This window comes from Dama dama, chromosome 18 (assembly GCF_033118175.1).
Source record: "Dama dama isolate Ldn47 chromosome 18, ASM3311817v1, whole genome shotgun sequence".
NCBI classification, from domain to species: Eukaryota; Metazoa; Chordata; class Mammalia; order Artiodactyla; family Cervidae; genus Dama; species Dama dama.
Genome location: NC_083698.1, coordinates 100317783 through 100330936, shown reverse-complemented (window position 1 = coordinate 100330936; position 13154 = coordinate 100317783). Strand labels below are relative to the sequence as shown.

The 13154-nt window shown below is 37.5% G+C and overlaps 1 protein-coding gene across 2 annotated transcripts in view; it reads right to left on the bottom strand.

The window, feature by feature from the left end:
• Positions 1 to 13154, bottom strand: part of MGAM (maltase-glucoamylase) — a 194531-nt gene that overhangs the window by 76944 nt on the left and 104433 nt on the right. Inside the window, exons 3-5 of one of the 2 annotated variants that reach the window (XM_061165954.1) lie at positions 10851 to 10930; positions 271 to 394; positions 56 to 165 (exon numbers count right to left, since the gene is read on the bottom strand). The exons of the other annotated variant lie outside the window; for it this stretch is intronic. Of the exons in view, the coding sequence (XP_061021937.1) occupies positions 56 to 165; positions 271 to 394; positions 10851 to 10930 (314 nt within the window). The remainder of the gene's footprint in view (positions 1 to 55; positions 166 to 270; positions 395 to 10850; positions 10931 to 13154) is intronic. 2 annotated transcript variants of the gene reach the window in all.

Below are 13154 nucleotides of genomic sequence, written 5' to 3'. Positions count from 1 at the left end.
GCATGGAGGCTCTGCTGTCTGCAGAGATGTCTTCAGTGATAACTATCAAGCTAACCTTAAAATGGAAACGATTGGATGTCTGATGTTCAGCTCTGAAGACGGCGTCGATTATGTCATATCCAAACAGAGATGGTGATGGCAACTTTCTCAACTGGACTGTATACACTGGAGGTCAGGGGAGGAGAGAGAAGTATTTGGTCTTTATTTTGCAGTTAACTTATCTGGTCCACGTAAAGTGATCCCCGGGGGCAATGTTAGAGCAGTGCTCACCTGTGCTTGTGTTATCAACCCAGTTGCTGACTTCGTAGCCCCAGTTCCTGGGGAAGAAGCACCAGGGGATGGCAGTATCTGGCACAGGTTTCCAGCAGCACTTATATTTCTGTCTGCAGACATCCTATAGCAACAGCACAGAATGAGCATTACATGAAATGAAGGAAAATATTAGTCATCTATTTATTTGTAACCAATTTTACTGCAAGAAGAATTTCTGATGGGGCACAATTCCATTCAGTCATGTATTTATTCTTCTTTTATTCATACATTTATCCAGCCATCCAACATGCATGTATTACCTACTCAACATGGAGCTATTAATAATAATACAGATAAATAAGACCCAGTTCTTGCCTTCAGCAAACTTATAATCAACTTATAAATCCAGGTACTCACAATATGATGCGTGCTGCAATGATGTGCCCTGGGGCTGAGGGGACACACATACCAGCCACCATGTCCAGCCTAGAAGACTGGGGTGAGGGTGGGGGTAGGGTGGGCTTCTAGGCAAGTGAAAGGTAAGTCCAGCCCTAATGCACTAGGAAGGGTTAGACACATGACCAGCAGAGCAGGACTCCAAGCAGAGAAAGCAGCGATGCCCAAGAGACTCAGTAGATCCGTAAGTTCATTGTGCCAAGAATATCACGGGAGAGAAGTGAGACTGGAGGCTCACAGTATCCATAGCAACAGTGAGGTGAATGCTGGACCAAACACTGTGGACTTTCTCACAAGGAAGAGTCATGGAAATAGCTAACAATATGTGGATTCCCAAGTGGTGCTAGTGGTAAAGAACCCGCCTGCCAATGCAGGTGAGACATAAGAGATTTGGGTTGGATCCCAGGGGTTGGGAAAATCCCCTGGAAGAGGGTACGGCAACCCACACCAGTATTCTTGGCTGGAGAATCCCATGAACAGAGGAGACTGGCGGGCTACAGTCCATGAGATTACAAAGAGTCGGACACAGTTGAAGTGACTTAGCCTGCACACAGCATGAAGAAATGAATTTCTAAGAAATAAGAAAAGGAAATCAAAGGAACACTGAGAAAGTTAAGATCAAACTAGGATAGACAGTGATGTCAAACAAATTTACAGTGTCCACAAGGTAAAAATAAACCACTCGTGGTTTCTCACAGTGGCTTGATTATAGATTGTTTTTAAATTACTATCATTTGGTGAGATGTATTTTCTAAAGTTCCTACAGATTGTTTTTTCGTGTGTTCCCCATCCTAAACCCCCCTCCCACCTCCTCTGCATCCCATCCCTCAGGGTCATCCCAGTGCATCAGCCCTGAGAACCCTGTCTCATGCATTGAACCTGGATTGGTGATCTGTTTCACATATGATAATATACATGTTTCAATGATAGATTAATTTACTTAAAAATTTGTTTTGTTATAATAAATTAAATAGATGGCAAATTGAACCAAAATGCTGAAATAAGCACAGGTATTCACCTCCCCACCCAACTGATTCTACGTGAATTGACAGAAGTATCATTAAGAAAAAAATTACAAATCCATTGTAAAACAGCAAAATATAGTTCAGTGCAGCAGACCAGAAAAGTTATGAAGTTCCTGAAACACAGAAAATCAACTTTATCAGCTCTAGGGAAAACACATATTCATAGCTTAAAACACAAGAGAAGAAAAAGAACAGCTCCAAGTCTGGTAGGTGTGGAGAAGTGGAAGAGAAACCTGGGATGTAGCTGCAGATGGTTAATTGGGAAGCTCTCACAGATACTGGTTAGCTCCTGCTAATGGGTGGGCATCCAAAAGTGTTTATTGATAGGTTAAGGGACTGAGGGAGCTTCCCAGGCGGCTCAGTGGTAAAGAGTCCTCCTGCCAATGCATGAGATGCTGGAGACACAGGTTTGATCCTTGGGTCGGGAAGATCTCCCTGGAGGAGGAAATGACAACCACTGCAGTATTCTTGACTGGAAAATTCCATAGACAGAGGAGCCTGGTGGGCTATAGTCCACGGGGTCACAAAGGGTAGGACATAACTGAGCAAGTGAGTACGGGAGTGAGGAGACATGCTGGGACCCAGAAGGTATGGCAACGCAGCAGCTAATAAACTGTCCCCCCACCCTTCCGGCCACCAGCACCACTCCCAGATAAGTATCCATTTTTCTCTCCACTATTTTCCCTCTCCTCCTCAATTCTCAGCATGAGCTAAAGTAAATAGGACAGGCAGTCATAGATAATGAAATACAAATATGAAAGTCAAGCCACCCAAAATTTGAGAGAAACTAACATCATGATCCATACATGACTACTGGAAAAACCATATCTTTGACTAGATGGACCTTTGTTGGCAAAGTAATGTCTCTGCTTTTTAATATACTGTCTAAGTTGGTCATAACTTTTCTTCCAAGGAGCAAGCATCTTTTAATTTCATGGCTGCAGTTACCAGCTGCAGTGATTTTGGAGCCCAAAAAAGAGCACCAAAGAATGAATGCTTTTGAACTGTGGTGTTGGAGAAGACTCTTGAGAGTCTCTTGGACTGCAAGGAGATCTAACCAGTCTATCCTAAGGGAAACCAGCCCTGAATATTCATTGGAAGGACTGATGCTGAAGCTGAAACTCAAATACTTTGGCCACCTGATGCAAAGAACTGACTCATTTGAAAAGACCCTGGTGCTGGGAAAGATTGAAAGCAGGAGGAGAAGGGACAACAGAGGATGAGATGGTTGGATGGCATTACTGACTCCATGGACATGAGTTTGAGTAAGCTCTGGGGATTGGTGATGGACAGGGAAGCCTGGCATGCTGCAGTCCATGGGGTCGCAAAGAGTCAGACACAACTGAGTGACTGAAATGAACATCATGATAGGAAAGGACCAAACTTAATAAACAAATTGGAGGAAGCAGTTAATAGAAAAAACATTATTAGCCTTCAAAATAGACATAATTCCTACCTTCAGACACGGGCACACAACAGTTGCTTCCATTAAGAAAAGCAATAAAGAACATTGAAAGTGAAGGTATCTAACAGCAAGGTTTCAAACTCAATATTTGTACTGAATAACAAAAAGGAAACAATAAAAGAAAGAAGTATCAAGGCAAGAAAATAGTTTTAATTCATTTTAAGATTATCCAAGGACATAATACACAAAGATAAAGAAATGGACGTAGAAAGGATAAGTCAAGTGACCAGTGGACTCACAGAGCAGCACTCAGCTAGAAGATTCCAAAAGGAGTAAAAAGAGAAATAGAGGAGGGAAGGGGGAACCAAGGAAAGAGAGAAAGTAATGTTATATATCACGAGCAACTCAATGTACAACACAGGAAACTGGAAAAGAACAAAACAAAGCCATAAGAGCTACATGAAAAGCTAATAAGTAAAAGCAGTAACTAATGAAAGAGAAAAGAAGCAAGTACCTACAATCAATTAAAAACATGAAATTTTTTTTCCAGGTAATAATCTAAGAATATGTGCTATTGTGTTGTCAGCAAGCATAGTAAAGTAAGCCAGACATCCCCATGAAATAGACCTAGCTTCTACTATTGATTTGAAATTCTATTTTTATTATAAACTAAATTTAAGTGTACTAATATGAGAATATGAATATGTGTTTGGGAACTTCTTATCATATTCTAATGGTGTACATATCAATTCCTGCTGTCATTCCACCCTGATAATTATTATAGTGTGAAGACATGTTTTGGTATTAGTTTGGCAGATCAATAAACCTAAGGGAGACTCTTTGAAAAGATCTAAGAAATATGAAAACATTATCAAGTCCTATTTTGACAAAGGTAGGGTGACAAACAAGATTAGGAACAAAAAACGCAGAATGACAACAGATACTAGGATTAAATATTTACCAATGAATGGGAAACTGTAATTTGAATCTTCAAATAGTGAAACATTAAATAATCAAGATTAGATAAGAAGAGATAAAAAGTCAAATGATCATTAGCCATGAAAATTGTAAAGGCCTTTCCCTAGAAAAATGATATTTTGCCCATATGATTTAGGGAATAGAATATTCTCATGTAATATATATATTTTCAGAACAAGGTAAAAAGTTTTCTGATTAATTTTATTAGACTAGAATAATCCTGGCAACAAACTAGATAGGGAGAGTCCAAGCAAACAATCATATAAAAATGTATAAGCCAATTTCACTTAAAAAAGATAGATATGTAAAATTTTAATAAAATGTTAGCAATCTGAATTCATTAGGGTATTAAAAGAACTAACTCATAATAGTCAAGAGAGGATTCTCAAGAGAATGCTACAGTGGTTCAAAATTAAGAAATCTTTTTAGTATAATTCACAACACTGACCAAAAAAAAATATTAGATGATCGTCTCAAGCACTTTTTAATATATAAAAATGTCCCAAATTTTAAAAGCAAGTTATTAAATAAGATAAATAGTACAGCTAAATTCATGTGAAAACAAAACCAAAAATATATAAATATATGTACAAAATATATAAATACCTATGTTAACATAGGCAAAAGCTTAGAAAGATCAGGAGAAGGATACATACAAAGCTCTTGATCTGATTCTGGGTAGGTGATTTGGAAATAAAGAGAAAGCATTACAAATAAGGACTTCCCTATTTTTATTTTGTACATAACTATAATGTCTGAATCTTTCTTATTAAAGGAATATATCCAAGTATAGATTTTGTGATTTAAAAAACAAAAGAATATGTCACAATACTGCTAATTTAGAAAGTATTTTAGATGCTAACATCTATTGTAATTGCTCTGAAAAACCACAGTATAAATGCGTATGCCTGTGACTGATTCATGTTGATGTATGGCAGAAACCAATGCAATATTGTAAGCAAGTATCCTCCAATTAAAAATAAATAAATTAAACTAAAATAACTAAGTAAATATAACAGATCAATCTTTCATGCTTATTATAAACAAAGCAATTACAGGGAAGGACAAGGAAGCCTGGCATGCTGCAGTCCATGGGCTCACAAAGAGTCAGACACAACTTAGACAGAACAAAAATTACATTATAGCCATACAATCACCTTAAAAGTGCTCACTAATTCTCCAAATATATAACTGATATTCCTGCTTCATCCTCTTTAAATACAAAATAGGTTGGAAGGGATCAGTGGAGAAGTTTGGGGATTTGGAGTAACTTCTAGGCTGTTGAGTTTCCTAAATCTGAGACAGATATTTGAATAGCCCTGCTACCTCTGAGGCTGAGATCTTTAAAGTTCAAAAGGTCAGTTACATTGCCATAAATTGTTCCAAAGTCTACCAACCTCTATTAAAAAAAAAAAAAAATAGTTAAGACTAGAAATCCAATACAGTCAGATAAACACAACACTTTCCCATAAAGTCTGCCCTAACATTCCTGTCTCAGTTTTAAGGCACTTCCTGAATCCCAGACACCAGAAGTGAAACTGAGATATACATATGGCCTTTCTGGTTTCCATAGTTACACAATAACACAGATCCTCATAACTCACACCTGGATTATGGCAATTGACTCATAACAAATCTATCTCTATGATTTCCTTAACACCAAACTTTTCTTAAGAGTACGCTCCAGTTGTCTTTCACATAGATTTTTATGTCATTTTGCCAGAAATTACTGACTAATGGAATTGAGAACTGGAAATCGGCTTGGAAATTATCTTATTCAACTTCCATTTGAGACAAGGATTTTTTTTTCAGTAGAGTCTCTGATAGATGCTTTAATTCTGTGAATGTAGCCAACTTCTTTCAAAATCAGAGCTTCCTCTTTAGATCTAACATTTTACTTTTACTTTTAACATTTTGTATTTTACTTTTAATGTTTACTGAAATTTAACTTTTCATGTTTACTGAAATGTTATTTCTTATATTTTTTGAAATCAGTCTCCATTTTCTAAAACCTACTATAGCTGCATATCCCAAAGTATATAGAAAAATTAGAGTGAAAAAGTATCCTTAGTGTTACAAGGAGAAAAATGTACATTTGAGAACATCTTAAATGGTCATTATTTGTGGGTAACACTGTTGTAAAAGGAAAATACAAGAGTCCATAGACAAACTAGGAGAATTAATAAGTTAATTTAGTGTGATTTCCAGTTCAAGATCAGCAAATATTTAAAAAATCAACTTTAAATCTATATGCTAACAACAGCTAAATGGAAAATTAAAAATAATATTTAAATAAAATCAAACATAAAGTACTTAGAAAAATTTTGGAAAAAACTTTCAAGTCCTCTGTACCAAAAATCTCAAAACTAAAATCTTAATAAGTAGAGGAATATATCTCATTCATGGATTAGAATATTCACTCTTATAAAGATGTAAATTCTCCCAAAATTAATCTGTGAATTTTATGTGATCAGAATCAAATTTCTAGTGGGTTTTGAGAGGAAGCTGACAGACTGATTCTAAAATTTATTCAGAAATCTAAAGGGTCAAAAATAAGCTGGGCAACCTTAAAGAAAAATAAGAATAATTTGGAGAACTTACTCAACTGCAGGTCAAGACTTACTATGTTGTTGCTCTTTAGTCACTTAGTCTGGTATGACTCTTTTGTGACCCCATGGACTATAGCTCACCAAGTTCCTCTGTCCATGGGGTTTTTCAGGCAAGAAAACTGGAGTGGGTAGCCATTTCCTCCTCCAGGGGTTCTTCCTGACCCAGGATCGAGCTGCATCTCTGTGGATCCCACATTGCAGACAAATTCTTTACCATTTGAGCCAGCAGGGAAGCCCCAAGATTTACTATAAAGCTATAATAAAGAGCGTCCCTGGTGTCTTGGAAGGTAAAGAATTTGCCTGCAATGCAGGAGACCTGGGTTTGATCCCTGGGTCGGGAAGATCGCCTGGAGAAGGGAAAGGCATCTCACTTCAGTATTCTTGCCTGGAGAATCCCATGGACAAGGAGCTTGGAGGGTTACAGTCCATGGAGTCACAAAGAGTCGGACACAACTGACTAACAGTAATGAAGGTAATATGAAATTAGCAAAAGAGCAGACAAACTAACAATGGAACAAAATAAGAGACTCTAGAAATAGATCAACATAAACAAGTATATATGATTTATAGTAAAGGTGGCACTATAATGCAGAGGATGAAAGATGGTAATTTCAGTAAGCAGTGATGGGTCTATTAGAAATTCAAGAAAAAAAATATTCTGGACTCCTACCTGACACCATACACAAAAGTCAACTCTAGACTTATTTTAAGATCTCAGTGTGGAAGATTAAAACAACATTGCCCTTAGAGGAAAAAAAATAGAAATACATTTTTTTAACCTTGGAGTAAGCAAGAATTTTTAAACAGAATACAAAATACACTAACTATATAAAACTGATAAAGTAGGTTTGTTAAAATTAAAAACTTTTTTATCAAAAGTCACCATGAAGAGTGTTAAAATTCAAACCACAGTGTAAGGAAATACTTAAAATTTATACGACAAAAGATTTGCATCCAGAATATGTAAATACTGCAAAGCAATAAGAAAAATATGAACAGCCCAATAGAAAAAACTAGACAAAAAAGGAAATGGAAAAGACCCTTCACAAATATGATTATCCATCTAGCCAATCAGGGTATGAAAGTGTCTAACTTCGTTAGTCATGTATGTGTGTGTTAGTTGCTTAGTCTTGTCCGACTCTTTGCAACCCCATAGACTGTAGCCCACCAGGCCCCTCTGTCCATGGGATTCTCCAGGCAAGAACGCTGGAGTGGGTTGCCATTTCCTTCTCCAAAAGGAACTATAGAAAGAAAGAAAGTGAAGTTGCTCTGTCGTGTCCGACCCTTTGCGACCCCATGGATGGCACCCTACCAGGCTCCCCCACCGATGGAATTTTCCAGGCAAGAGTACTGGAGTGGGTTGCCATGAGGAACACACAAATTAAAGCCACAGAATAGTTATATTGAAAAAGAAAAACATACGAAGTGTAGGTTAGGATATAGAGCAAATGAACTCATGAGGGAATGTAAATTGGTACAAATACTTTGAGAAAACATTTTTGAAATATCATGGAAGATAATAAAGATAAAAATCCTATGAGCTGGATTTTTCATTATGTATAATTATTTGCCTAGGGTATAACTATATAGATTGTTGTGTTAGTCTCTCAGCTGTGTCTGACTCTTTATGACCCCGTGGACTGTAGCCTGCCAGGCTCCTCTGTCCATGGGATTATCCAGGAAAGAATACTGGAGTGGGTAGCCATTTCTTCTCCAGGGGATCTCCTTTACTCAGGGATTGAATGCAGGTCTCCAGCACTGGCAGGCAGATTCTTTACATCTAAGTCACGAGGGAAGGTCATATAAGTATGTACTCAATAACAATAAAGTGAGCTATATAAACCACTTTAGAAACAATGAGAAATTTAAATTGGTCAAGTTGTATAATTAATATAATATGTTATAGCATAATATATATTTTATCAATATAATATATAATAAAATTTTTAAAAATATAATATTTAATACATATATAATATTCAATAAATATAAAATAATCTTCTCTCACATGCTAGTAAAGTAATGCTTAAAATTCTCCAAGCCAGGCTTCAGCAATATGTGAACTGTGAGTTTCCAGATGTTCAAGCTGGTTTTAGAAAAGGCAGAGGAACCAGAGATCAAATTGCCAACATCCATTGGATCATCGAAAAAGCAAGAGAGTTCCAGAAAAACATCTATTTCTGCTTTATTGACTATGCCAAAGCCTTTGACTGTGTGGATCACAATAAACTGTGGACAATTCTGAAAGAGATGGGAATACCAGACCACCTGACCTGCCTCTTGAGAAACCTGTATGCAGGTCAGGAAGCAACAGTTAGAACTGGACATGGAACAACAGACTGGTTCCAAATAGGAAAAGGAGTACATCGAGGCTGTATGTTGTCACCCTGCTTATTTAACTTATATGCAGAGTACATCATGAGAAATGCCAGGCTGGAGGAAACACAAGCTGGAATCAAGATTGCTGGGAGAAATATCAATAACCTCAGATATGCAGATGACACCACCCTTATGGCAGAAAGTGAAGAAGAACTAAAGAGCCTCTTGATGAAAGTGAAAGAGGAGAGTGAAAAAGTTGGCTTAAAGCTCAACATTCAGAAAACTAAGATCATGGCATCTGGTCCCATCACTTTATGGCAAATAGATGGGGAAACAGTGGACACAGTGTCAGACTTTATTTTTCTGGGCTCTAAAATCACTGCAGATGGTGATTGCAGCAGTGAAATTAAAAGACACTTACTCCTTGGAAGGAAAGTTATGACCAACTTAGCATATTAAAAAGCAGAGACATCACTTTGCCAACAAAGGTCCATCCAGTCAAGGCTATGGTTTTTCCAGTAGTCATGTATGGATGTGAGAATTGGACTATAAAGAAGGCTGAGCACCAAAGAATTGATGCTTTTGAACTGTGGTGTTGGAGAAGACTCTTGAGAGTCCCTTGGACTGCAAGGAGATCTAACCAGTCTATTCTAAGGGAAGTGAGTCCTGAATATTCATTGGAAGGACTGATGCTGAAGCTGAAACTCCAATACTTTGGCCACCTGATGCAAAGAGCTGACTCATTTGAAAAGACCCTGATGCTGGAAAAGATTGAGGGCAGGAGGAGAAGGGGATGACAGAGGATGAGATGATTGGATGGCATCACAGACTCGATGGATGTGGGTTTGAGTGGACTCCAGGAGTTGGTGATAGATAGGGAGGCCTGGCGTGCTGCGGTTCATGGGGTCACAAAGACACAACTGAGCAACTGAACTGAACTGAACTGAATACAAGAAGCACCAGTTAGCAAATAGAATAAACTATATTTACAGCAGAAACTTTGTATATGCAACATCTAGAAAAAATATTTCATAATACATCTGTAATGAAATATACATGAGGACAGTTGAGAAATATGTATATATGTATAAAAGAGTTGAAATGAAAAGAGGTTGTATTGAATATGTTTTTAAAATGAGAAGATTTAAAATTATGTCACTGTTACCTAAATTAAACCCAAAATTTAATGCAGTCCTAATTATGGGATATAGAATATAGAATATGAGATAAAGAAATACAATCTAAATATACATACCTTTATGATAAAGTCATTAAGTTGCAACTAAGAAGGCTTCCAATAGTTGATATTCTTATGGAAACTACTCAGGTAGAAAATCTATGTTTTTTAACATATGTTCATTGGGATGACTTGCCAATAACATGATTTCAGAAGATTCTTGTTCTAACAGGTCATTTGGGCTCTACAACAACTCAGTCATTTCTATATGCTTGATGGCCTCTGTTCTCAAGGAATGTGAATTCAAGCCCTCAAACATTAACCTCTCCATGTCTCTCCTTGGAATCACGGTAGGACACATTCAGCAAGATGGAGAGCTCTCTCTCTCTACTCTGGACTCCAGACCCCATGGGCCAACCCTTTGGTTAGTTCCTCTTCCTCTTCCTTCTACCCCTGGCTGCTTCCCTGATTTCCTTGGTGTTGCTGTTTATTTCATCAGGCAAGAAAGAATGTTCTCCAAACAAGTCAAGAGGCCTGTAATCCACCTATCACCACCATCTCCCCACTGCACATACTTCTCTTTTCAATAAAACCCAGCAGGCCCACAGCAGGAACCATATTTCTCTGACCTCTGTCACCTCCTGGCCAGGTGCACACTCTATCCTTTCTGATTCGGGGATTTCTGGGCACTCTGGAACAAATGAAGCACCTGCAGAGAAATTAAAGGATGATATTGAAAATGTGGAGTATACTCACAGTCCTAGGGAAGAAGCAGTCCTAGACTTTCAGTCAATTTTCTAGTCAGTAGTCACTAGTACCTGGGATCTACATTTGCATAGAATGTTTAACACTTCTCCAAGGGTTCGACACATTTACTTTTGTTTTGCTGGGAGTTTTTTGAGATATACTTCACGTAATGTAAAATTCACATGTTTAAAGTGTGCAATTCAGTGGCTTATAATATTGTACAAAGTTGTCCCACCATGACCATCTAATTCCAGAACATTTTCATCACCCCAAAAGAAACCACATACTCATTAGTAGTCACTTCCCATTTCTCTCTTCTCCCAGTTCCTGGTAAACGTGAATCCACTTTCTGTCTCTATGGATTTGCCTATTCTGAAGATTTCATATAAACAGAATCATAAAATATGTGGCCTTTTACATCTAGCTTCTATCTGGTATAATGTTTTCAAGGTTCATTCATGTTGCAGCTTATAACAGTACTTCATTCTTTATAGTGGCTGAATCATGTTCCATGATATGAATATAACACTTCTTAAAATCTATTCATCAGTTAATGTACATTTGGGTTGTTTTCACTTATTGACTATTCCCTTCCACAAGGGAAAGGGCTTCCCTTGTGGCTCAGCTGGTAAAGAATCTGCCTGCAATGCGGGAGACCTGGGTTCGATCCCAGGGTTGGGAAGATCCCCTGGAGAAGGGAATGGCAACCCACTCCAGTATTCTGGCCTGGAGAATCCCATGGACTGTATAGTCCATGGGGTCACAAATAGTCAGACACTTTCACTTCAGTGGGTGTAAAGGATATTTCATTTGACTTGAATTTCCCAAACAACTGATGATACTGACTGTTATTTTCATGGCTTATTGGCCATTTATAGACCTTCCATGAAGAAATGTCTGTTAAATCCCGCACTCATTTTAGAAATTTGATTATTTTTCTTCTAATTTTGAATCATAAGATTTACATATTTTGAATGCTAAACCATTTTCAAGCACATCATTTGCAAATACATTCCTCCTTTAGTGGACTGACTGTCATTTCACTTCCTTGGTAGTGTTCTTTGAAGCACAAAATTTTTTTATTTTGAAGTCCAATTTGCTCTTTTTTTTTTTTCTTTAGGCTGCTATGCTTTTTTTTGAGTATCATATCTAAGAAACTGTTGCCTAATCCAAGGTCACAAATATTGATATTTATGCCTATGTTTTTCTTAGAATTTTATAGTTTTAGTTGTTACATTTTGAACTTTGATCTATTTTGAGTTATAGTTTTCATGTGCTAAGTTGCTACAGTCGTGTCCACCTCTTTGCGAGCCCACACACTGTAGGCTGCCAGGCTCCCCTGTCCATGGGATTTTTCAGGCAAGAATACTGGAGTGACTTGCCGTTTCCTCCTCCATAGGATCTTCCCAACCCCGGGACTGAACCCTCATCTCGTATGTCTCCTGCATGGGCAGGCAGATTCTTTACCATAGTGCCACCTGGGAAGCCTAAAGAAAGTCTGTTTCCACTTGATTTCGATCTGGGGAACTTTCTTTCGCGTGTAAGGTGATTGTGATAACCACTACATTATGGAAAGAAGGCCTGTATATTTTTCATATCATCTCACAAAATCATAATTGTTCCTAGAAAATACCTCAATGTTTACTGTGAAGAGTGGTGAAAAGAATGAGTAAGTAGGATTATGCTATGGGTACAGGTTCTTTCCACTACACGCTAAAGCTATATTGATATAGTGAGCTTTATCAAGCAGAGTAAACCTCAAATTCATTTTAAGAAATGATTTTTGTATTGTGTATATTATTATTTAGAGTATAATGTGGGCAGGGAAGTCTTCCTTCGTGGCTCATATGGCAGAAAGAAGGCATTCTGTGGGATGTTTCTATGAGAGAAGAATTTCAAAGGTATCCATGAAGAAATCATAGGCATTTAACCAGAATATGGGCTGGAGGAGAATTGTAACTGACATAATTAGGCCAAGTTAATCAGTCCCTAACTCCACTGTAGCCCAATTTCTTTTTCCATAATGTAAAGGGACTAGGCACTGTTAACTATTCTTCTTGAAGACTATTCTTTTTAAATTTATTTATTTCAGTTGGAGGCTAATTACTTTACAATATTGTAGTGGTTTTTGCCATACATTGATATCTTATTTCATTCATGACTCTAGATTGAAGGACAGGCTTCTG